This window comes from Arachis stenosperma, chromosome 1 (assembly GCF_014773155.1).
Source record: "Arachis stenosperma cultivar V10309 chromosome 1, arast.V10309.gnm1.PFL2, whole genome shotgun sequence".
Lineage (NCBI taxonomy): Eukaryota > Viridiplantae > Streptophyta > Magnoliopsida > Fabales > Fabaceae > Arachis > Arachis stenosperma.
In genome coordinates, this window is record NC_080377.1 from 958451 (window position 1) to 985603 (window position 27153).

Here is a 27153-nt window from a genome sequence, read left to right on the forward strand (position 1 = left end):
AAAAGGAGGAAAAAAGGAAGAAATTGAATGAGATTTTGAAGAAAGAAGAATTAGGTTCTTGATATCATGATAGTATTTGAGCTAAGAATAGAATCTGAACTCATGAAAAAGAGTTCAAACATTTGACAGAGAAGAAAGAAAAGATTTTTTTTAGACGAATTTTTTAATTATTTTTTTATTTTATAAAAACAATTTAGAAGTTATTGAGTTAGTTTTTTAAAAGGTTTATATATATATATATATATATATATATATATATATATATATATTTAAAAAAATTATAAATTATTTTTTACAATTTTATTTTTAGCATGACAGTTATATAAAAGAAACATAATATCAATAGTACATTATGAAATTATAAAATATCAATAATTTATAGTGTATTTAGTTAAAAATATCATATATTTTATTAATTTAAATTAATTCTTTTAAAAATTTTGAAAAATTTAAAACCAAATTATAAATTATTAATTATGTGAAAGACACTATATTCTTATAGAATATCTTTACAAATTTTTTTTAATAACATAAATTTAAAAAAAATAAATATTTTTTATAAAAAAAGAATATCTAAAATAATATACGATATGATTATCAAAACATAATTAAGTAAGTCATTATTAATATTTTATATAATAATATAAATGTTAAATATGTTAATTTTAAAAAACAATTTTTAAAAACATAAATATAGAGATCATTATTATATAAAAACTAATTTAAAAGATACAAATACTTGAGGGTATATTATTAAATTTATGTTAAATAAAAAATATTAATAAATTAAATAATTAAGACATAAATTTATCACAAAATAAAAGTAATACATATAAAATTATTAAATTATATAATTTTTTATTTCTTTAAAGATATATTTTATATATAAGTATAATTCCTTTAAATTTTGTGGTATCGAAGCCACTACTCGTCTCTTTTTAAATCCGTCCCTGCATAGAAGAGCTCTTTATATATACTCCTCAAGCTAACAGAAATAACAGAGAGAGATGCATGGGTAATAGAGGTCATATAATGCGTGGTGCATATCATGATGGGTTCACAACTTATGTAATATATATATATATATATATATATATATATATATATATAGTAGGTTACAAGTTAAAAAAATACAGACCAAAAACTTATGAAGCATAGTGATGATTGCACGTTATCATCCGAATGCTACACAACGTAAGACAGATTTGGAGATACATCTGTTAGAATTCAAAATGGAGAAACGAAAACTGAGAAATTGTGATCTATATATTTACTGTATGTGTGTATATGATACAGGAATACAGTCACTGTATTTGAAATCAAACTGTTGGCCAAAAATATGCCGAAGTACCCTTGGACAAGCAGGAATTTCGATATCGAGTTGAAGGATGATTATGAATGAGTTGGGACCTTGATATCCATGCAAAGTAAAGGTGGTGCCAAACAATCTCCTAGGAAATTTTGTATTCTCCTCTGCTTCAAGGAGGTCGAAAGAACCAAGAGCTTTGTTGTTCACACATGGATAAATTATATTGCGACATATTGCAGAATTGTCCATGTCAATATGCCATGTGTGACATATATCATCATGACTCCTTTGACGTGGCTTGACATGTGGCACTAATTGATACATTAATATGCAATATCAGCAAATCTTTAATAAAGACATTAGAAAGAGTAACATGAAGTTGCCAAGTAAAAATTTAAAAATCTTTTTTATTTAATTCGAAATTTAGGGATTGTTTTGAACTAATTGAGAATTTAGAAACCTTAACTACAAGCTACGTACTGGATCGTATGTTCTAAAGGATGAGCTGAGTGTAAAAAAGTTCTTAATAAATTTTATATAATTTTATACCACATTACTATAATAAATGTCTTTTTATTAGATAAAGTATATTTAAATGTTTGGAGTTTCATAAACGGTATAACTCTTAATTTCAATTAATTTGTATAGAAGATTCGTACCTAAAACCACCTTAAAAAAAGTAGGAGTGTATGGCATGTTAATAAACAATTTCGAAATCACCTTCAAGTTTACAGTGCAACAGTTCACTCTTGTCCCAAAAAAAAAAAAAAACATTATATATAACACAGACTCGCTCAAAAAATCATATCATTTAATATAACTCTTAAAATCCATGTTAAATCGAAAAGGAATAAAACGGCACTCCTTAGTTGTTGAACACTAACGCTGTTTGAAAATGGATGAATGGTCCCTTATATATCCCTCCCTTCCTTCTCTTATTTTTTTTGGATGTTCCCCTTTTCCCATTGCTTTTGAGCACGTACTTACACAAGTTCAAATCGGTTTTAGGGTCGTGACTTGTGACCACAATCTCACTTCATTTCACTATACTTGTGCTTTATGTTTTTTGAGTTTTTCGAATTTTGACCAAATAATGTGTAATGTAGTACTAAATTCTAGTGCCAACTTTTGCCACTGCTCTACATGCCCTTTTTTTCCTGGGGTAATGCTAGGAAAACAAAAAAAAACGGCCAGAACTTACCTGTATTTATTAATTATTTCGATAATTAATAAATGCTAAATAAAACAAATTCTAACTATTTTTTATTGATTTTTTTTTTGTTACCAAACATTTTCGTTTTTCTCTATATCTAGGACCTACATATATACCCTTTCTTTTAATGTTGGTTACTTTGCATGTATTGTAATAATAAACAATCAAGTAGCTTTTGCTCTTTTTATTTTTTGGTACGTAGTGTAACACTCTTACCACTAAAATGTTACGTTTTTGGTAGCGTCATTTTAATAACGAGAATATTACTACGACTTCTATAAATATATTAATAAATAAGAGTCTTTATCTAAAAACTTTATCAACTTTTATTTGAAAAATCAAAAATACATTTTTCATTTTATACAAGCATACATACATATATATACACACAAATACATCTCAATCCACTTTACATTCACAAATAACTTATACAAATAACATATAATTATTACATACATATATAATTATAACTCCTATCCCTCTTTACAAATATAATAATAATAGTTAGGAAAACAATAACTACATAAACAAATTCAAAATCTACAAATAACAATATACGTTCGAGAGCTTAGTAATCTTCTTATAGACTTCCTCATCCATTTTTTGAAATATATAAGGCTATAAGGAGTGAGAACCTAACTATATGATTCTCCTTAGAAGAAGAGAATGTCGTAAAAGTAATAAAAATACATACACCTGATCAACTCATATCTCAAAAAAGTTTATTTTTGTCAAAACTTACCGTCTTTATTTCTTTATTTTCAAGAAAACCATTTTTACTAACTTATATACAATTGCATTTTTAGGTAATTCTTAGTCATTATATATTTTGAAAGAAATCAAATCACGACAAATCTTTAATCTTTTTTAGTATATATATGTTTTAGAAACCCAAACTAATTCTTTAAAATTTTTTCCTAGGAGCCAAAGGCATGCTTAAGGGATTTCTATCCTAACAAACTACCATCACTCATTTCTATCCATTCGACACATAAACTAGAGTCTCAAGACAATACCAAGTCCAATCTGCCTCAATCTCCATCACCTCCGTACATCAGCAAACACAATCAAATCAAACAATAAAATCACACAAAAACAAACACATATAAAACACGTATCATGTAGCACATAATCTGATAAATCACATAAACATCACACAACAAAATACACACCCAAATAAATCAAACAAATGCATATGATGCATTCCTGTCCTACTGGTCATGAGCTCACATGTCGGTTATACTGCCAGACCAGACATATCTGGTAGCTAACCCGAATATCGCGTCTTTCTGTCGCGCATCCCCAAGAGGTAATTATCTTATGCATGTATGATGTATATATAAAATAGTATCACAGAAGAGTGCTTGTCCACCATCTCTTGAAGACTAGCTAATTCAGAAATTGCGTGTCCGACCACATTTACGAACAAAAAGAATGTAGACGGGACAAAACTACCATCCCCACATCTACACCGTAACATTAAACAAGCAGGACAAAATCACCATGCTTGTGATACGTGGTTAGGAGGATATTTTTGTCATTTTAGAGTTAAGGGGCAGAATGGTAATCTCGTCGCGTTCAAAGATTTGAATACTAGAAGTAGAAGAATTGTACCATGCCGGTCTTGGACATCAAGAAGACCACTAGTCCGTCTCAAAAACAGTAGTGTGGAAATGACAACAACTCATAAGGCCTATTGGGTTGAGGCAGGACAACAAGAAGCCCAAGAAAGCTTTTCAAATGTAATAGGAAGCATAATTTATTATTAATTTCAAAATTTTAGGCATTTATTTTAATTTGTTTTGTTGTTAGAGTTTGTTGGAAGATTTGATTTATTTCTGATTTGCTTAGTAGTAATTTTAGGAATTTTAAATTTAAATCAAACTTGATCTAATCTAATAAGATCAAATCTGATTTAAATTAGTTATCATATCTTTAGGATGTTAAAATTTAAATCAAGTCTGATATAATCCAATAAGATCAAATCTGATTTAAATTAGTTATCTTATCTTTAGGAGATTTAAATTAAGTTATCTTATCTTATCTTTTAGTTAGTTTGTTAGGGGCCTATTTAAACACCTTTGGTGAGATAATTTGGACAACTTTTGATGAATACAATTTTTTTAGTGCTTTATGCACATTTTTTTAGTGTGATTAAGTGAGGTGAGTGATTTGTTTCACTTGTTACATGAAAAATATTGAAGGATCCAACAGGTGATCTACGTGGTGGTTGCTTTCAGTTTTCATCTCTCTGATCTAGGTTGTCAAAAACAGGTTCTTTGAAAGTCTAGTAGGGAGCCCCTTCCGATGACCTAAGTTGCTAAGAACATGTTTCTTAGAGGTCTAGTAGAAAATATTCCATTTATCTATTTTTTTATGTTTCCGTTGTGTCCTTTTGGGTATGCCCTTTACTGAAATAATTCTTATCTATTGTGATAAAATCCCTAAGCCCTAATCAATTCCTTATCAGCTTGCATCTACCAGGTGCTGGTGTAACATCAATAATGCGAGCGGGACTATGTCACTGTCCTCGTCGTAAGCAGGACAAACTACCATCCCCACAATATCAATCATAATCTCATATTCAATAACAATCCTTCATCAACAATCATAATCTCTTATATATCACTCGACTTAATCATCATTCTCATCATGAACTTTATATTAATCTCACTTCTCATCAATGATCTCGTAGCAAATATAAATCTCGACATATTTATCAATAATTCAATGTCAATTTCTACTTTTCATATAGAATTATCCCTTATATTCTCGTCGACTTTTCATCTATTTTGTCTTTTAAGTCCATGAAAAAAACTAAGCTGAAATTATGAATTTTTTATTTATAAAAAAATATTAAATAATTAATATATATATATATTAATTTTTTGCCTTATATTCAAATTAACACTAACTAATTTTTTAAATTTATCATTTAAAATTGTTCTTATTTATTTAATGATTTAATAAACTTTTATATCCAAATCATTTAACTAACCAAATTTAATCAAGTTGTTATAACTTAATTCAACTACACGCACCACTACCTTTAACAATCATTTGACTTAATGCACGACTATATATAACTGCTTTTTCTATGCGAATTTTGTATTTTTTTTAAATTTTCAGCATTTTCTGTATTTTATGCGTTATCTTCCTTCTTTGTGTTTTCTGTGTTCACTTCGTTTTCTGCATTCTTTTTATTCACGATCAATGCTCTTTGACTTGATTTGAAAATTTAGATCATTTTTTCTAAATTTAAACTATGAAATTAGGTTTAAACAGGTATTTTATATTTGAAGATAATGAATGATGTAAGTTCACACTGTTGAACAAGGACGAATTGGATTATTATTTTGAAACGAATCAAGTGGATGAAGTTTGGTTCGAATCTTCTTAATATATATAGTTTGTTTGTATTTAATGCTCTTGTAGTTGAATAATTTCGTTTTTGTTTGTGAAAATTGGTGTTCATGATTGAAGGTTTGAATTTGAATGTAATGTAATTTTTTTCATTGAATATATTTTTGTTTCTAATTTTGGTGCATTTGAAAAGACATTTTGGTTTAATCAAGAATAATTTTCGGTATTTTTTTAGTTTTTCTGTGATGTTGATGAACTGTTTGTGCCAAAAGGTTGGAATGATTTATAACACACTTGAAAAAGAAGCTGTTGCTGCTTTTTTTTTCTCCTCTTTTTTCCTCATTTTTCTCTTTCATTATTGTTATTATCATCATCGTTGTTTTATTTTTATATATATGTATAACAGTTCAAATTCAAAATGCACCAAAATTCTTTAATGATGACAACACAAACAAACTGGATTTAAAACAAGTTCACACTAAAAGTACACCTTATTTAAATCTATAATGTACCACAATTAATTAATGATGATGACATACATACAAACTCAGTTCAAAATAAGTTAAGACAAAAAATACACCTTATTTAAATCCAAAATGCACCGAAATTCAAATTTAAAATGCACTGAAATGACTTAATGATGAGGACATACAAACAAACTTAATTCAAAATAAATACAGACCAAAAGTTAACCTTATTTAAATCTAGAATGTACCAAAATTACTTAATGATAACTCAAACTCCTCATCTTCCTTCTTTTTTTTCTTCATCATTATTATCTTCTTCTTTTTTCTTGTTAATTTTTTTCGTATTTTACCTTCTCATTTACTCTATTAACAAGAATAAAAACAAGAAAAAATCAAATAAAGAAGAAAAAGAAACACAGTGATGCAAAATCACTAGAAAGAAGAGGAGGAAAAGTAAAAAATGCAGCAATAATAATAAAAGAACGACGATGAGAAGGAAATACGAGAAGAAGAAGAAGAAAAAGGAAGATGAACGCAAAGAAGAAGGATGAGAAGAAGAAAGAGAAGAAACGCAAAGAAAAAAAAGAAGAAGAAGGAGGAGAAAGAGGAAAGAAATGAAACTGTTTCACATTGTTAGAACTTGTATTCAAGGTCCACTAATAAAACTGATTTTTGGTAGGATTTGACCAATTTGATTGGATTGGATTATAAAAAAGATTTGGATAACTGTTATTGATTACCATAATTATCTTTCTCAATTGAATTTGGTTAATCTCTAATCAATCTGAATTATCAAAATAATCAGAATCAAATATTCATCATGGAGATATAAAATTTCTTTCGATAAGTATATAATTACAAATTTAGTGAAATTAAATTGAAGACTTTCAACCTACAACATATTAATCCTATACACATTTTCCCAATCACTCCCCTGTCCTCGAGGGAACACAAATTTGAACTAGCACTATAGACAGAGAGACACCCAACACACACCCACAACTAATGAAATTAAAGTATTGACAAGTTCAAAGGCCAGTTTCAAAGGGAACACCAGTTCCAGGAATCCAGGATCCACCATCCAAGAAATTAGCAACAGTAAATTTCAAAGCCTCAGAAGGGTTGGTAATAACATGAAAGCCAGGCCATTTAACCCTCCCTGCAGTGTTAGCACCAGCTCCAATATTCATATACTCTCCATAATACAATGTATTCAAGGCAAAGCTTCCCGCCCATGGCATCCACCCTGCCGCTTCAATCAAACCGTCCAGGCTACTCTTCACCACCACCGTTCTTGAGTACTTCTGCCACGGCCGGCCCAGGAAGCACTTCACAGATCCCTGAACTGGCTTCAGATCTGAAGCCGCCATGATGCGGCAGTTGTGGATGACAATGCCGGTGTTCTCGTTGGGGTCGGTTCTCCCTTGTGCTGTGACTGCGTTCTGTTGCTTAGTCATTGGTTTTCTCAAGAAGATGTTGCAGTTTTGGAAGAGGGCGACGGCGTCACCGAAGATGAAGTCAATGGTGCCGTAGATGTCACAGTCGCGGTAGAATTGGCGTTGGGAAAGGACGTATAAGGTGTCTTGGTAGCCTCTGAAGCTACAGCGGTAGAAGACGGAGTGATCGGAGCTGGAAAGAAGTGCCACCGCTTGGTGCTTCTGTGCCCCAGCACTGTTTTCAATTGTTAGGTCCCTGGCTATGAACCCATCACTCGACACCGCTGAATCAAAGTCAAGCCACAAAGTAACGTTACTTCAATGCATCAACTTACTCTAAATTACTCTGAACTGAAAATGCTAGTAATGTTTAATAAAATTTACAAAAAATTCTATTTGTACGTCAAAATTAATTATTAAAATTAGTTATGAATATATTTGTATATAAATATATATGTAATTTAATTTATTTTCAATGTGTATTTATATTTTAATCTGTATTTTATATTGATAGCTAACTTTAATGATTGATTTTAGTATACATATAGTATTACTCTAAACTTTACCTATAATAAAATTTAGTGAAAACTCACCTAAAATATTTTTTTTACAAATTTAATAATTAAAAATAATTAAATAATTTTATTTATTTAATTAAATTATTATCTAATAATTTTTAATTATTAATATATTTTTTTATATAAAATTATAAATTTAATAATAATTATATATATATTTAATCACCTAACATTATATCAATTACATTTTTATATGAACTATGTAATCATTCCAAAAAATAAATATAATTAGATAATTATTATAAAACTATCAATTATTTTTCGACTTGAATAATATATATATTTCTTACTTTATGTATAAAAGAAAGAAGTTAGTAAGCCTATTGTGATAAGTTATAGCGGCTTTCTCAAAGGAAATTAACATTATTTATTAAAAATAATAATAATTTAGTACAATAATTAATAATATATATAATAAGTATAGAAAACTAAATTTTTTATTATAAAATTATTTTTTAATTTTTATTCTTTTAAAAAAATTAAAATTTAAGATTTAAAAGTTAAAAATAATCAGAAAAATGGTGTGAACTACTGTATAAGAATGAATGAAATAATAAGAAGATGATATTGATATAAGGTATGTACTTACTAAAAGTAGCTGAACCAACAGTGGTGGAGCCATCTTCATAATTCTTGCTACCCGTAATAATGGTAACTCCAATACCATCCCCAAACATCATTAAATTCTTTATACCTCCTTTTATGTTCACACTCTCCCGGTAAACACCAGCTTTCACGTACACAACCACTCGACCATTCTTATTCACCCTACCGGCCGCCGCCACGCCCTCCGAAACACTCTTGTAATTCCCACTCCCGTCCTGTGCCACCACAATGTCTGCCTTCGGTGCCGCCGTTCCCGGCAAAGCCTGAAGAAGCCTCCTGTCGGAAGGAGATAGCCAGTCTGGGAAGCCATTAAAGGAAAGCAATTTTCGACCGCCGCGAACAACCGGGTGTTTTGGTAACGAAGTGAAGGACGTTAATGTATTGGTAATGGACAAAGAGTTGCTGAGCAAGTTGGATAAGTTGGTTGAAATGGATGGAAAGTAGTTTAGGTAGTGAGATGAAAGGTTAGAATCAAGAAAACCGTTTTGGCATGTTTGTTGATTGGCAATAGAAGCACTTTGCCATGTTAACCTGTCGTTTAGATTGTTTGAGCTCATTGAACGGTTGAGCTGATAGATTGTATTCTCATAGAGTTCCAAACAATCTTGCCATGCGGACTTGGCTCTCTTGTCTTTGAAATGGTTGGATTCCATGGTTGATGAGACAAGTTTGTGTGCTACTATTGCTTGGTCCATGGTGACCTTAAGGGCCATGTCATGGAAGGAATAATAAGAAGATGAAATTGAATAATTGGTAGTGCCAATGTAATGGTTACAAAGAGTGGGATATGGAGTTTGATTGCATGATAACTTATTATCAGTGCCATGCACAATAATGAAGAGAGAATAAAAGCCTAAAATAATGTATGCAATGACCAACTTGCCCATTATGACCAATAGGTTCTATTTGTATAATAATAAGGCAACCTAGATAGGTAGCAATGAGAGAATTATATTCTTAGCTTGTATATATATTTGGATTATTGTTGAATGCTGATGAATGAAAAGTGGCAGTGAAGATGTGCTATTTATAGGCCAAAAAGGTATGGATAATTCTTATTTGTGAGTGATACAATACAGTTGAGGTATTAATGTGGGTTTTAATTTGTACTTTCTAAAGTTGCTGACTAATAACCTATTTAAGGGCAATGTGGTTTATGTTCTATCTACGTGTCAATTAAAATATAAAAAAGTATAGTAGTTCATCTGCAAAATAATAAAAATTAAATAAAGCATGGTTTAATTTGGTTTTTCAAAACCTAATTGTCTGCTATAACTAAGGACCATTATTTGATAATTTATTCTATATTCATATGATACTTTTATTTATAACTAAAATGTGGCACTTATTTAAATTCAAAAATATTATTTTATATACTAAGAGTAGTCATTATGTATTTATATATAAATATATATAGTTTAATTTATTTATAATGTATATTTTATACTAATAATTAATTTTGGTATTAATTTTAGTATATATCTAACATAGCTAATTTAAATTATAGTGTCCACTGCACGTTTTATTTTTGAATATGAGAACAACTATTTTTAAATAGCATTTTTGTTTTACATATTAGAATGTATAGATTAAAATAGTAGCTAGACAAATATTTAGTTGAATTCATAATGGGAGGACTTCTTATTATTGATTATCCATAGTAATGTCATGCTAGGAGTTTAAACATTAATTATAAATATATAATTAATTAGTAGTTAGAAAAAGATAATTAATTATAATCTAACTTAATTTTGACAGGTGCAAACTAAGCTAATGCTAAACAAATTAAAAATAATTATATTTTAAATTTATTTGAAGCGTACGTGCAGTGCAAGCTAGGCCACCAGAAAATATGTTATTGTATGTCGAGAATTTTCTTGGACGTCATATTTCAAAACAAAGTTGACGTGATGCATGCATTTATTAAGAATGATAATAGCCCATCCACAAAGATTAGTTTTCTATTTTATAGTTGTTATTATCAGTTTTGGAGGATAGACAACAAACTTTAATGGGTATGCAAATCAGTTTTTTCGGGTTGGAGTCACTTTGGTTATTTATTTGCAGTTAGAATCTCTTATAATTGATAGCGTTCTTGAGTTGAATAATGATATGCCAAATTATATATAGCTCTTATCCGGCAAGATGAGATGAGTTCTAACCTCTTTGTTAGGGAAACGGAGAGACATTGCAACAAACAGATCCAGAAATGTTGAAAAATTAAAGGAGAGTCGTACTAGAAAAAAATATTATATAATTAAATAAGCATTATTAAAACATGTAAAAATATAAAGAATTCAAAGGCTCCAAAGACTAACTCCCACCATATTTACATGGGTATATTACTAATGTATATGCGTATGTGTATGTATGGATTTTCAAATCCTCTATTTTTTGGTAAAAATACACAATTCAAACCCAAGATCAATTGGTTAATATTATTATGATTCTGCATATTAGAAATCAAAATAAGTATTTGGGAATACTATTAACTCTTTAGAGGTCAAAGAAAATTATTTTTAACTATATTAAAAATAAAGTTAGTCAAAAACTTTAACAATAAAAATAAATACTACTTTCTCCTAGTAGTAGAGAGATTTTAATAAATATATAATTATAACAATTCTCATTTATATATTAAGTTTTTTTTTTATTGCGTGATATTTTACTGGAGGAGTTACATCATATTATTTTATAGTTTTAGTGAGGATAAAAAAATAAAAAACGCAAAATGTAATAGACAAGTTGACAAATTACATATAGACCCATAAATTAATGAAGATAAAATTTTAAAGACCTAAAAGCCTTCAACTTTGCAATACTTGCAAAATAAGCCTGAAAACTATTTACTAAACCAAATTTACTGTTTAATAAAGTTAACAGAAATAAATGCTATAGGTTCACAAGTTTTTTGAGAACAGAGACAGGGAATAACCCATTATGTGGTTGGAGGAGTGTTATGGAGGACAAAAAATTCCTGAAAAAAAATTGATCTAAAAAATTGATAGAAAAACGGTGAATATTTAGATAGACTCATGTGTCAAAGAATACAATGCAAATATGTCTATTCTCTACCCAAAACAGTGACAAAATTCTTTAATAGATCTCAAACTAATTTTGCTTAACAAAACTTAGGACCAGGTAAAAATAAAAATAGAATTTTTTTCAACCAGAAATCGCTGAAGCAATCCTCAATACTCCGATAAGTGAAGACGAAGATAAACTAACCTAGATGTGGACTAACAACAGTAAATATTCTATAACGTTAGAATACTAAGTAGCTTTCCTCTTCTACTACCCTCGAACAAAGTTCTTTCCTTAATCGATGCAAGCAGAAGGAGATTTGGAGAATATATGAAAAATAAAAGGCCAACCTTTGAAAGATGGTTCATGAAGGCTTAACAGTAAACAAAAAGGTGCACTTTAGAACTACTTCTTCTAACGAGATATTCATAATTACATTATTTACACTATAAACAAGACATTTTTTTGGAATTAGGATACCCGAATATTCTCATTGCAATATAAATAAATCCCTACAAAATTCTATTCAATGTTCAGAAGAACATCCTTTATCAAAACAACAATATAAAATTCAGAACAACTAAAAATCTGAACAACAAAATTATCCTTCCATGCCAACGCAAGTCTACCCGATTATTAAATCATTAAATATTAAAAATATATAATTTCACAAATATTTCAATTAATTTATAATTTTTAAAAATATAAAAAAATTATAATTTCTAATTTACAAACAGTAAAGTCTTTATAATTCTAAATATCTAATAAGTATAATCATCAACTAAGTTTTTTGAAACAAAATAATAAAACTAAGGATAAAGTACTAAATTGGTCTCCTATATTTGGGCGTAATCCTGTTTTAGTTCTTAAGGTTTAAAGTGTCATATTTGAATCCAAAAAAGTTTCAATTAGCTTCAATAATGTAATCCTACCGTGAGGTCAAAGTTAAATAATTAATAGAATATCTTACATAACAGTAATACAAGAACATTATAAAAAATCTGGAGAATAAATACAAGCTCCAAAAGCACAAAATCAACCATGGATGCATCAATACATTTATTTATCATTCTCTTTAGTTTTATAGAAAATATTTCATTTAAATTGTAAGAAAAATGATAAATAAATGTATTGATGTATTCACGGTTGATTTTGTGTTTTTTGAGCTTGTACTTATTCTCTAAATTATCAATCTTGTTCTTATACTGCTGTTATGTAGAATATTTTATTAATTATTTAACTTTGACCTCACGGTGGGATTACATTAAAGTTAAATGAATTTTTTTAATTCAAATGAAACACTTTAAACCTTAAGGACCAAAATAGGAAACGTAGGAGACCAGTTTAGTATTTTATCCTAACACTAATATTATCCAAAATAAAATAAATATTGTCAAAAATATATAATTAAACATTGGTCAAATCTTTAATCAATTAAATATAATCCAAATTATAACTTAAAGTAAAATGAACAAACATTCTAAATATAAACATAAAAATAACGTTCTAAATTCAATTATCATTTTAAAATTAAAAGTTTGCGGTACAAACTCGTTTCATTATGCCAAAATTCACCAAAATTTATGAATTAATTTCAAATTTTTAATCCAACCAATTTTTTTTTTGACAAATTAGACAAATTCACCCAACAAATTATGGCCATTTACCGTCTCTAATCACAAAAAGCTTTCATCTTTAAAAAGCCAGATCTGTATTTATTTCTGTGAGAAGTTAATTTCTAGCTTCATAATAATCTTATTTAGAGACAAAATAAAATGTTTATAGGTGCAAAATATGTTATCATGGACGATGTTCAAGTAATACGTTTACGTTAATTCGAATCATGGATATGGTTACCGACGAAAAATGCTTTAATTATTTGATAATGCCAAGCCGTATGGTTGTTAGTAAGTCGTATAAGACATCTGAGTCTCAAGCTGGTCCCAACAAGAATTGTTCCTTTAATTTTTCGACACACTCAAATATGTGATTTCCAGGTGTCAGTTCATTGGCCTCTCGTTTCCTTTGACTCGTCATATTATAGGCAAATTGTGTAAAGGGTATATTCACGTATATAGCATTGTTGACTTATAGCACTGTTGTAGGGAAAAATAGAAAAAGTAAAAGCTGAGCATAATCTTATATAAATTAATAAAAAAGAGAAATCAAATGAAGAAATTGGAGAAAATATATTTTTAAAGAGCGAGAATAAATAGATATAACATTTGGGGTGTATAAATAGAGTTTTTTGTGGGCTAAAAAATTTTAATATGAAAGTAAAATGAGTAATATATTTTAATATTATAATTTTTGGTGTTTTTTAAAATTATGTACTCTAATTTGTGTTTAAAAAATTAAAACAATTCAGAATACACAAATAAGACTATTCGATTTGTGATTAAAAAATTTAAAAAATTCAGAATACACAAATTGGATCCTCCAATTACTGTAATCGGACTGTTCGATTATTCTCCTTCTCATCGGACCGTCTGATTTATTTGACACAGTCATCACAGCCTGATAAAACACCTTATATTCTCATAACTATGTCATACATCATTACTTACTCCATATCAAAATATAAAAAAAAAGTGTTTTTGGTGCTACATTATTCCGTGGAGGATGGAGGGACCAAGGAGGGAGGTATTATATTTGTGTTTAATGTATATTAGTAATCCACAACTAATAATGTTAAAGGTAATGCTGTTTTTCCTAATCACATTCATTAGGACCATGACTACCCTAAGTATAAAGTACCCAATGCAACCACCATGGAAAAGGAACAATGAGAAGCTGACTACCACGCCCAAAGAAATAAATTAAATTAAAAGCTAAGTACCTAAGTACAAATTAAAGCAATCCTGCCCACAAGTTCTTCTTTTCCTACCAAATCATATTAATGCTGCTAATGCATGCGGCTTTTCAATCGATATCAACTTAAAGGGGACACTTTACTATATCGATTGGAGTGATATAAAAAAAATATAAATTTTTTTTATAATTATTTTTTATTATTTTATTGTTATTCAAAATATAAGTCCTACCTTAATTAATTTCTCATTCATCCTATTAAAAAAACATTTAAAAACTTACATCTATACCTTATAATTCACCCAATTTAAATTATCAAAGTATTTAAAAATTTAAAAATATTTATACACAAAAATCACTCACTTATATTTAATATTCATCTTTTTTTTAAGTAAATTTTTTTTGCTGACGATCAAAAATGACAAATTTATTGGTAATATAACCTTGCTATTCGACAAACTTGTATTGTTGTATATCAAAGTCGTCTTAGTGAAAGTATATTTGACTCAGCATAATTTTGCTAAAGTTGATGGATACTCCCAAATAGTTTGAATATAATTAAGATTCTAAAAAATTGAACCGAACACCGATCCATAAACTTAAAAATTTAAAAGTTAAATCGAAGTTTTATTGGAATTGAATTTAATATAATAAAATAAAAGATGTATAAAATATATATTTTTAAATTCTTTTGTATTCTATTATTTTATACTGTCTAATAACTAAATACATGTCAGTTTGACTGATTTTTCATACCTTTACCGTTTTACTGAGCATCGATCTTTTTTTTAAATCAATAACTGGTTCTCGATTGAATCAGTTGGTTGGGTTTGATTATCAGCCGAAAACGGATTTGTTGCATTACTTTCAAATTAAAATGAGGTGAATGCTATGATACTTTTGATATTGTGTCTAACTTATTAAAAAAAGTAAATTCATAATATTTAATAAATTTTAAATATTTTATTTTTTACTTTAAACATTTTATTTTTTATCTTTAAAAGCAAGTTAGGTAATTTAGGCACCATAGTAAAAGACACTATAGAACTCACCTTAAAATGAATAGATGTGTTTACCTGAAAAAAAAAATACTGGGTACAATTGAATTTAGCGTCGCAAAATAGAGGTGGATTTACTGGCAGTAAAGGCATCGAATTCGTCAGGTTAAATTATTATTGACGGATTACGTTTCTGACGGTAAATTCGCCGGTAATAATTGGAGGGAAACAAAAACAAAAGGCACACAAGTTAGTATTGAATTTACTGTCAGATAAATCTGCCATTAAATCCATTTAGTAAAAATGTTGTGTTTTGATGACCTGCAATGGTTACCGTTAAACTTTTTCAACAGTAAATCTTCATTTCGAATCCGTCTCTCTCTCTCTCTCTCTCTCTCTCTCTACCCTTTCTTCTCCCTCTCTCTCGCTAACCCTCTCCCTCCCCTCGTGCCGTCAGCCCTGCAGTCAGCCATTGTCAGCCCCGTCGTCTGCCTCCTCAATCCGTCTCTCTCTCTCTCTCTCTCTCTCTCCCTCTCTCCTTTCTTCTTCCACTCTCCCTCTCTACTGCTCCATCAGCCCCGCTGCGTGTCAGGCTAGCCGCCTTATCCTCTTTGGCAGCCCCTCTCCCTCTCGACACTATCCAATTCTGCCAACCGCCACCAATAGCGTCGGTCATCACCAACATTTTTCCGTCCACCTCTGTGTTTACATTCTCTGGTAAATAAATTTTATTTTTGTTTTTTTAAATTTAAGATTAGTTTAAGTTTTAGTTGTTAATTAGTATAATGATTTAGTTAGAAATAATTTTTCTATTTAGTAAATTTACGTGGTTAAGATATGATTAAATTAGGTTATTAGACTTTTGTGAGTTCTAATGCTATAATGATGTGATATTGTTATTATTGTGTTGTTGATTTTGAATTGGAATTGAATTTAGTAAATTGGTTATGCTCAAACTTAAAAACATATACTTCACATAGTTCAAGTTATTTAGTGCAATTAATTATATTATATTATTCGTTATAATGTATATTATATTTTATTATGTCAAGGTATTATTATTATTATTATTATTATTATTATTATTATTATTATTATTATTTCTTGCATGAGTCAATAATCAATAAATTTATTAGTAACCTCGATAATAAGTCATATTAATTTTCAATATGTTTTAAGAGTAAAAATGATAGTAAATTTAAAAAAAATCAAATATGAGATCATTTTAAATAATTTATGGATGACTTCTTATTTGCAGACAGATAAAATTATACATATAGTAATATATATTGTTAAATGTTTGTGAAGTCAGAATGTGCACTTACCTCTTTTGTTTTATTTGATTTTAATGAATAATATATTTCTTTAACTAAGTTTAACGTAGTGTATTTTGATTAAGTATTTTGAATGATGTTGTGAATATGTTTAGCACATTTTTAATTGGTATGCTCTTTGCAGACATGACGACAGGTAGAGGTGTTGTGAATCAGCCTAATATCGTGGTTGTGGTCGTGGTAGAGGGAGGGTTTTTGCCAGTACCCTTGAGAATTCTAGATCCTCTCTCTCTAATCCCGGTGACGTCACAGATTGCAAGTGTATCGGAACAGCCGTTCATCATAGTGTCTAATGCCAACTACATTCCTGCGTCTACGGCGACGCCACCGCCTCTATCCGCTAAGTAGACTACTGTCTTGGCGACGCTGTCTCCAGCGACGGACACCGCGGTGCTGGAATCCTTTCACGGCATCTAGCCATATGATACCCCTCCACCATCTCCCACGTACGGTTGACGATTTGGCCTGATGGCAGAACGACGTGAGTACTACTTTAAGTCTTTTATATGTTGAAAGTGTTTGATATATCCTAATTATTGATTCTTGATTATTAATTCTAGTTTTAGTGGATTTAGAGTTGTAGGTTTGAACTGCTGAAAATATTTGATATATCCTGATTATTGATTCTTGATTATTGATCCTAGTTTTGGTGGATTTAGGGTTGTAAGTTTGAATAGTTGAAAGTGTTTGATATATCTTGATTATTGATTCTAGTTTAGTGGATTTAGTGAATTTATGGATGTTTCTTCCTAATTATTGACCATTGTTTATTGATTGTTGACAATTGGTGCTGTTTAAGTTAATTGTTGATGGATAGAGTTTGTGGTGCATTTCAGTTATAGATAAAAACTCTGCCGAAATTTTTAAAAAATCTATATATATTATGATTATTTGCTTCTGAAGTTTTAATTTATAGTGTCATATTAGTTTGTTTGTGAATTTTTGATAGGTTTGCGCCATACAACAACGCATGTACTCAGGAGATGACCAACGTTATTAAACTGATGTACGATCATCCATAGCCGAGCTACAAGAAAATCCCCTCTGAGACCAGAGAACAATTGTTTCAGAAGTGGGCAGTAAAAACTTAATATAGTCAAACCTTATTAGCTATTTTATATCTTCTATTGTGTTTAATACGATATATTTTGATTAACTAATTTTAAAGTTTCTTTGTGCAGCTTCTCTTTATATGGGATAAGGAGCACAATGCCCTCATTAGGAAGATATATGACCATCGAATGAGTAGGCGGCTGCAACAGATGCTGGCGGATGTACGTGAGAGGCGTGACCGTCTCACTATCTGGCTTTGCCCGAAAATCAAGAAGGCTTTGTACGTTCAGTAGGAGACCGATGAAGGGTTCATATATCAACGTCTCACAAACAGAGTTAACAGGGCATCGGTCAGGTGGTCCAAGTATACCACCGGCTTAGTGACATTCATGAAGACTAAGGCCAGAGTGGTATGTAACTTCTCTAATTTTGTTATTAACTTAGTTAAATTCTTTGACATATCATTAGTAGACATCCTAACATATTGTTTCAATGCAACATGTGTAGTTGAAGTTGTTGGATTGCGACGCGACATTGGCGGAGACCTTCAAATATACCCACACTTTGAAGGAGAACAAAGAAAGATTTGTTGATCAGCGATTTGCAGATCATTGTGTGAGTAAACATTTGATCTTGTGATATAAAGTTTTCAAATAACTGTACAGTTGTCGTCCTAATCATAATAACATGTGTTCTATAGGAGTCCTACACGTAGAGACTGGAGGCCACAACTCAGCAATCTCAACAAAGCGAGGAGGACGCCAATGGCTCTACAGCTTCAGTCGTCGATCCCGATGGCACGAGACCGCCTCAACGTCATACAAGAACCACATATATGGACTGGGGTCATTCTTTACCAGCAGTTGCTGCACGTCCTGGTTGAGGCCATCATTTTTCTCTGCCACCAGTTGAGCCATTGATCTCAAGGAAGGCATTGATTTGAGGCTGCAGGTGCAGGAGCTCATTCAGAGCCTTCATGAATAGGCTCAGGAGCTGACCGAGACTCGGGATAGGTATCAGGATATCCTCACACGCGTGACGAACACGGATGACCTCAGGCTAGAGTTGAAGGAGCAACTGGAGAGGCTTCAACGGATAGAGCAATAGATGGCGATGTACCAGGCTCAGATGCGTGCCGATGGCAGCGGCGCTGCTGCTGGGACACTGACATCATCGCCTTCTCTGCCTCCTCAGCAGGACCACGGGAATGATGACGACGACGACTACTAGGATCTTTAGTGATTAGAAATTTTTTTTACTGTTTCATTGTATTTGATGTATTTGACTTTTAATTTATTTGAACATTTGATATTTAATATTACATAGTTAGTTTCTATTATTTATAATTTAACCACTAATTTGTGTAAAAATTATATTTAAATAAAATTTTAAAATTCAAAAGCAAAACTTTTAAAAAAAATTGTCACAATATTTAAAAAAATGACATTACCATCGGATTTACTGAGGGCATAATCTGACGGTAATAGGGCGGGAAACAAGATATTGTTGTACCGACGTTACCGTTGGAAAAATTCGCCGGTAATCAAATGATTTTTTGGACAAGTAATCCATCACAGAATCCGATGGTAATTACTGTCCGATGAAGAAATCCGACGGAATTAGTTTTCAGCTAGGTTTATACCGTTGAATTTTATTCATTTTTTATGGTAATTCCGATAGTACTCAGATAGTTATACAATATAAAAAGAATAACTATATTTATATAATATGTAATTTGAAAAATAATATATTTGAAGTTTTAATTATATATTGTATAACTAGGGGGTCGCAAGCGGGAAAGCCCGCCCCGTCCCGCCGAAAGCCCACTTTTGGTGGGTTGATCCGCCTCGCCCCGCCTAGTGAAGCGGTCCTAAGATCTCACCCCGCGCCGCCTAACTGCGGGCTGACGGGCTAAACTCGCCAAATCTCCTCTCTTTTTTTACTATTAACTATTAAATAATATAATATAACTTCTAAAGGCATAAAAAAATTATAATTTTTATATTCACAAACATTAAAGTCTTTGTAATTATAAATATCTAATAAACATAATTATAAACCAAGTTTTCATCCAAAACATAATTATAAATATTGTCTCCAAAGCGAAATAAACATAATCTAAAACACTTAATTTTCATCTTTATTCTCTTGTAAGTTGGGTTGGGAGATATTGAATTTTGGCAAAAAATTGGAAAATACCCCCTTGTCAAGAAAATACTAAGCCTGACGGGAAATGCCACCTCGCCCCGCCAAAGTCCGCGGTTTAAGCGTGCGGGTTAGGCGGATTTTTGCTATTTGGCGGTCCTAATTTTTCAACCCGACTTGCCTTTTTCGATGGGTTACGCGAGTCAGTCTGACGGGTTTAGGCTCGTTTGCCACCCCTATGTCATTTTGGAGGACTATACTTTATATTAACTTTTTTAACATCAATAGTCTCGGTAATAATTTTTTAAATACTAATGAGTCAAATGATGATTTTTAATGAATTTTTAGAAATCGTTTATTGTTTTGTCTTAAATTAATAAGTTTATAAAAATGTAGATTTTTTGAGATTTAAATTAAAACACAAAAGTTAGATTTCTATTCTTATTCATTTTGTTTTATTTATATTTTAATTAAATTCAAATAAAAATATTGTTTTATTGACATTTATATTTTAAAGTTAATATAGAATAAACAATTAACTTAAAAGTACTAAATCGAATTAAGCTTATTCGATTTACTACTAAAAAGTGTAAATCGAATCTATTGAATTTTTCCGGACATATTTATACCGAAAATTAAAATAAGACATTGGCATAATTTTGAGGCTAAAATGATCTATCGGTTTGTTTTATCCTAAAATCTATATATAAATATGAAAGGGCTACGCACATAAAGATGCTTAAAATATCTTTTTTTTAAGATGTTTTTTTAATAATTAATATTCAACTTATATAATCAATCAAATTATGTTATTTTTGTCAAAATTAGATAAAATAAATCGGTTTACTCGAAAAATCAATAAATCAAATCTTGAACCGATTTAAATTAATATTTTTTTATAAAAATAACTATAATATCCCTATTATAGAAAATGATTTAAAATATTTCTACTATATATTTTAAAACTCTAAATTCTAATCTTTCTTTTCTCTTTATGCCATCGTAGAATTAGAATTTAAGATTTTTAAAATTAATATATATAATAAGAATATTTTAGTTATTTTTATAATAAGAGTATTATAGTCATTTTTTATAAAAAAATATTAATTTAGATCGATTCAAAATTTAATTTATCAATTTTTTGGTCAATTTAGTTTATTTGGTCTAATTTTGACAAAAATAACACGGTTTGATCGATTATATAAATTAAATTTTAATATGAATGTAAATTATTAGCACAGAACATAAAATAATAATATTTATGTAGTATTGTTGTTCCTGAAATCCCATCTATATATACTAATTTGAAATAATCATTGCTGCTTTGACAACATTGAAGTATGAGTCATGGCATTGCTGCCTTGACATTGCACATATGGTCTAATGAAAGTTCTCCTCCACCACACCTCAAAAGCCCTGTGAAGATTGGGGCAGCTATCACCACTCTTCAAGAAACTTGCCAACCAAGAAAGCAAAATACTCTGCTGATCCTCCAGCGGCAACGTCAGAATGGTCCTCCCAATTCCTTCTTCCACAAGTTTCCCATCAAATCCCCTGCATCCATGGTGTAGCCAGTTGTAATCATTGATTAGAGGCTGAAGCCATGTCTGTAACAACAACTGTCGCGTCTCCTTCGACGGCAGCAACTGCCCTCTTCCGATGCCAACATACAACCTTCCGGAAATGCAGCTGACGTGATACCGGTATACAGTTGGCAGCTTTACATGTAAGATGGCCAATTCCCGCTGGTTCGCCCACTTGCCCACAAACTCACCGGCCGCTTGCTTCTCCATTAAGATCTCCACCAACCATGAGAGGTTATCAGATTCCAGAGCTATTTGCTTTACCACAGGATCTCTCATATCGCTCGGTTTCTTCGCAAAGCCTGGATCTGAAGCCTTCTTGAACAGACACAACAGAGAATCCATGCAACTTGTGCATGAATTATAAATCATGTCAGTTGAACCGCCTTGATTTGCAACGCTGTTACTCTCCCTAAGGAGCTTCAGAACTATGTACTTCATTTCTCGACGACCTCTTTCTTCGTTGCTCTTGAGAACAAGATCGATAATCTGCGAGACAGTGTCGTTTCCGACATTAGAAATGTTTGAAGAAACTCGTTTCAGCACAGGGTTGACTCCAATTCCTTCTCCTTGGAGTTGTCGTACAGTTGAAACCACCTTTTCTTCTTCTTCTTCTCCCACCCATGGGACTGCTTCCAAGTACTCCAAACATGATTCTATACATGAACCGAAGCTCAGGAATTCCGCAACCTGTGTGTTAGAATATAATTAGGATCAATTATGATCAATTAGTATTATTTAGTATATCTGAATATTTATTATAGGAGATTACGTCTTTATTATTATGATTTTCTTAGTATTTATAAATACCCTTTTATATTGTATCATTTCAGATAACTTGGATAGACAACTTAAATACACTCAATAATACACAAATTCTTTCTCCAAGTTAGTCTCTTGTTTCTAATATGATATCAGAACTATGATATCCTCCTTGAAGTGGAAATAGTTTCTTTTAGATTTCCTAAAAATGAATGGCGTCATAAAATATTCAATCAAGTTAAAAAGCAGCACAATGCATCTAGCCCTGTTAATCACTTATCCTTTACATTACATAGGGGCAGAATATAATTTAACTACATAGATATAAACAAGAACAAAAACTTGAACGAGGTAAACTGTTCTGCAGATTCGGCAGGATCACATTAGTATACTGCTGTAAATTCTATGATAAAAACAGAATCATTTGCTTTGAAGAACATTAATATCCAACTGCCACTTAGGCTGCATTTTATTATATATATAACACAACAAATAAAAAAATATATATACCTCATTGGTTAAATAATGTCTAAGAAATATAACTTGAAGGGAACAGATTTGATTTCCCACAACAATGTATTGCTTAATAATTCAAAACATTAGTAAAGAGTATAACTTGAAGACTCAATTCCGCACAAAAAACACAAAAAGAATTATAGCTTAACAATTTTATAGTTAGCATAACGACAGAAAATGACAAAGTAGTAGAACAGATTTTGAATTGTGATATTTTAGTAACGAAAGACATCAGCACAATTGCAGAAAGAGAGGCGTCGCATTGAGCATATACTGCACATGAGAGTCATTCTTCCTCTTTTTCTCAATTGGTTCATATTGTAGTTCCGGGTTTTTCCTAAACTTGACTAGTATGTCTTAAATTATTCTCGAGTCATGTCTCAAGTTTTTAGGTTTTCCTTTTTCTTTATTTATGTAAAAGAAAAATACTAGTATATCATGTGAGAATTCAAAAAAATAGTAAAAATCAGCATGTGATGCTGACACTAAGTGTTGTACTATAAAACTGCCGTGTAGAAAATGTATCTGATTCATATTATTTATCATCGCATTGTGACGGACCCAATTATCTCGTTTCAATTCTTTGAAAAATATAATATTGGGCCCATCACAATGCGGTGATAAATAACATGAAACAGGTATATTTTCTATACACACGACAATTTTATAGTGCAACATCTAGTATCAGCATTACATGCTTATTTTTACTATCAATACTATAGAATTTCTCATATAACATTACTGATTTCTATAAGTTAAAAATCGATTTTCTCATATATACACATTTTAACTTGTCTTATAAAATTAAAACGTTTTCTTTTGTAAATTGATTTAAACTAATATACTATATTGTAAATTAATTTTAAAGTAGTTTGTTATGTGTGGAAATAGTTTGGTGTGATTTCCAAACTTTTGGTGTAGTTTCAATCTAATTAAGATTTGAGATGCGTGGAAAAACCACACCTTGAACTTGAGCATACTACTGGCTTAAATCAACTATGTTACGTGTACACAAAAATCAGCTATTAATTTAAAATATATGTTAAAATACAGTATACATTAAAAATAAATTAAACCACACTTATATTTATACAACTTACCTTTAGTATTCGAAGAATGCGAGAAACGCTTTGCCTCATAAGCCTCTGCCTAATCTCCTTGCAGTACATGAGACCTACGATTTCAACATATATTTCAACATCCTCGCATTCATCGATTTGGAGCCACGACAAGTTGGTTTCATCAGAAAGTTTCTCACAAAAGAAAACACTCTTCTCTTTCAGAACATCCCTGTGCACACTCAACTTCACACAAAGCCCCTGCTTCCCCACCAACACCACCTTCATATCACACGTTCCTGGATCACCAAACTCAATAGCAACCTTCCTCGGCAAAGACTCGATTTTTGCCCGTGGCGACGCCACGGACGCATTAGCCGAAGGCTGCTCCGGACATTGCTTTTCATCAGAATTCACCAATCTTGATGGGGTTGGCGGTGCAGAAGAAGCTCTTCTTTCATTCATTGTCACCGGAACAGTCTTTTTCTTGACTGTGCTTCTTGCCGGCAGCGGCGAAGAGGGTGTCGGTTTATTCAAAGGATTTTGGTTTCTGAGGCCTTTCTGGAACACAGGTGATGGACAACACCAAAACCCTTCTGGGGTGACAGCTATTGGAACATTCTTAATCTTTGTTTGTCCTTGATCCATCCGGTTATGCTTAATTTCAGACATGTTGGTAAGTTGTAACAGAATTTTTCACATGAAGGTTGTTGATGAAGTGGAACAAGTCCTTTTTGCTTTCTTATGTAACAAAGCAAGCAAAATTTGCTCCTTCTTTTGGGACATGAGAAATTAAATTTGCATGGGACATGAGAAATGTTCAATGGCAGCACCGAATTTTTTTCTTTTATGAACCTCAAATGGGTAAAGGGTTTGATTCTCAAATGAGTAATCAATTACTTTCTTACTTTCATGCATGAAATGGAAAAAGCGAATTAGATTCAAAGAAAATTAGCACTAACTAACTACACTTTTTTTTTTTTCAAAAGTGTAAGCATTAAATGAAACTTACCGAGAAATAAATGGTTTCATGAAAAGCCTCTTCTTTAAAGCCAATGTCTTAGGTAAAGAATACTCAACCCAAAGAATGTTGAAACATGATTGAAATGGAGTTGCAGTTTTAACTATTAAGCTTCAAGGGAACCACTCAGAGAGAGAGAGGGGCATAATTAGTGCAGTGTAGTTGTAGTAATAGCAGTCTCTGTTTTAATCAATAAAGCAGAGAAAAACAAAGACACCACGAGACACGAGAAAGCAAAAGGGAATGAAGAATAGATGATGATGGTGATAATGATACCTCATTGAACGTGTTCTCCTTTGTTGTTTCTTTTTTATCGCTTTAGCAGTTGACAGTGGCATGCTTTTGAGTTTTGATGATTATGTTTGTATCTTTTGTGGGTCTAAGAATTCGCAATGCCATCATCTTTGGACCCCAGAATTACGCAACTTGTCTATGGTATGATTGTTTCCAGAAAGAAAAAGGAGAGGAAGAAAGATTGCAAATGTGAAATGTGCAATTAGTCAATTACTAATTGCCAAATGCAGTTCTCTCGTCTCTAAACACAACAAGACACTGTAAGGAAAAATGAGCATGCACGCCGCATTGTTTGTTGTTGTCTTTTGTTTATTTTATCTGAGAGCTATTAGATGATTTGACTTATTTGACTAAATTTTCATCTAACGACTTTTAGATATCAACTTCAGGTGAAGTCGACTTCACCTTTATTTTTTCTCTAAACAGATTGTTTTGACTTTTTTTTATGAATGAAAATAGTTTTTTTTGAAAAAAAAAATATAAAGTAATTTATTAAGATTTTTATAATGATAAATTTTTATTGGGTTACTCCTACGCTTTAAAATTTTCAGTTTATTCAAGTAAAAAAATAAAAACGTATTACTTCAAAGATTTAACCGAATGTTCTCGAGTACATACAAATTCAGTACAACTGTTCTTATATCGACTTCCTTATCTAAAATATCTGATAAAATATTTAAAATCCAGTCATATCTAATCTAAGGACATTAATTTTTTTAATGTAACAAATGTTGTATATAAAGTATAAGATTTTTTAAAATTGAAAAAGTGAACCATTATTTAAGAAAAAAATGTGTATATAAAATTAGTATATGAAAAGTTTGGCTTTTACGGGTACAACAAATTACTCCTGTTAAACACCTAATGCTGAGGCGGAAGACTGACTTGATCTTTTAAGGGGAATTGATAAAATGAAGACTTCAGCTAAGTATTAAATTCAAGCAGCAAATTTTGTTTTGAACAAAACAATTTCGTCTTGTTGAAAGGAAAAAGGGGGAAAAAATGGCATTAACGATACCTGTATGTGGACCTGAAAAAAGATGGGTAGCCCAATGACCAATGTTTTCAAATTACAATGCAATTATGCAACAGTGTTCTGACCCATGCATGTAACAATTCAACCACTTTACATTTAATTTTCTTTTTTTTTTGAGTAATTATTCAATTCAGTTTTTGAAAATTTTTACACCCTAACTTTTAATATTTTATGATTGTATTAAAAGTCCATGTGCTACCTACTCTTAATCATTTATTTTGGTACTATATTTATTTAATATTGATCCTTCGCAAATACAAACCGAATTTTTAATTATGAAAATAATAAAAAAAACTTTTATTTTAAACCACATAATCACATAATTATATCCACATAATATTAAATACATAAACTTATTCAAAATTTTAAAATAGAGGGTCTACCCCCTTAAAAACCAAAACAATAAACGACAAAAGGAAAAATAAAATCTAAGACTAAATCAAACACAGAAAATGAAAACATATATATACATAAAGCTCTGTAGTTCGATCACGAATTCGCGCCAAAATTTCTTGAACTTGTCACTGAAAAAGAAAAATATGTAGG

The 27153-nt window shown here is 30.6% G+C and overlaps 2 protein-coding genes across 3 annotated transcripts; both read right to left on the reverse strand.

Annotated features, from left to right (window-relative positions):
- Positions 1-7249: 7249 nt before the first annotated feature.
- Positions 7250-9859, reverse strand: LOC130983852 (pectinesterase-like). The gene is made up of 2 exons (XM_057907587.1): positions 8956-9859; positions 7250-8072 (listed from the first exon to the last, which is right to left on the reverse strand). The coding sequence occupies exons 1-2, from the start codon at positions 9857-9859 to the stop codon at positions 7381-7383; spliced, it is 1596 nt and encodes a 531-aa protein (XP_057763570.1). The 3' UTR covers positions 7250-7380.
- Positions 9860-21579: 11720 nt separating this feature from the next.
- Positions 21580-25394, reverse strand: LOC130941476 (BTB/POZ domain-containing protein At3g50780-like). Of its 2 annotated transcripts, XM_057870009.1 has the most exons (3): positions 25269-25394; positions 24299-25159; positions 21580-22610 (listed from the first exon to the last, which is right to left on the reverse strand). In XM_057870009.1, the coding sequence occupies exons 2-3, from the start codon at positions 24926-24928 to the stop codon at positions 21651-21653; spliced, it is 1590 nt and encodes a 529-aa protein (XP_057725992.1). In that variant the 5' UTR covers positions 24929-25159; positions 25269-25394; the 3' UTR covers positions 21580-21650. The 2 variants fall into 2 exon arrangements, with proteins under 2 accessions (XP_057725992.1, XP_057725985.1); XM_057870002.1 differs by having other exon boundaries at positions 24299-25394.
- Positions 25395-27153: the final 1759 nt, after the last annotated feature.

What these genes read in the sequence shown, in the direction of transcription:
- LOC130983852 (XM_057907587.1), bottom strand. Translation starts at nt 9,859, where the DNA reads ATGGGCAAGTTGGTCATTGCATACATTATTTTAGGCTTTTATTCTCTC. An exon ending in TGTTGGTTCAGCTACTTTTA is followed by an intron (nt 8,073 to 8,955) that starts GTAAGTACATAC and finishes ACTTTGATTCAG; the next exon opens with CGGTGTCGAGTGATGGGTTC.
- LOC130941476 (XM_057870009.1), bottom strand. Translation starts at nt 24,928, where the DNA reads ATGTCTGAAATTAAGCATAACCGGATGGATCAAGGACAAACAAAGATT. An exon ending in GCATTCTTCGAATACTAAAG is followed by an intron (nt 22,611 to 24,298) that starts GTAAGTTGTATA and finishes TCTAACACACAG; the next exon opens with GTTGCGGAATTCCTGAGCTT.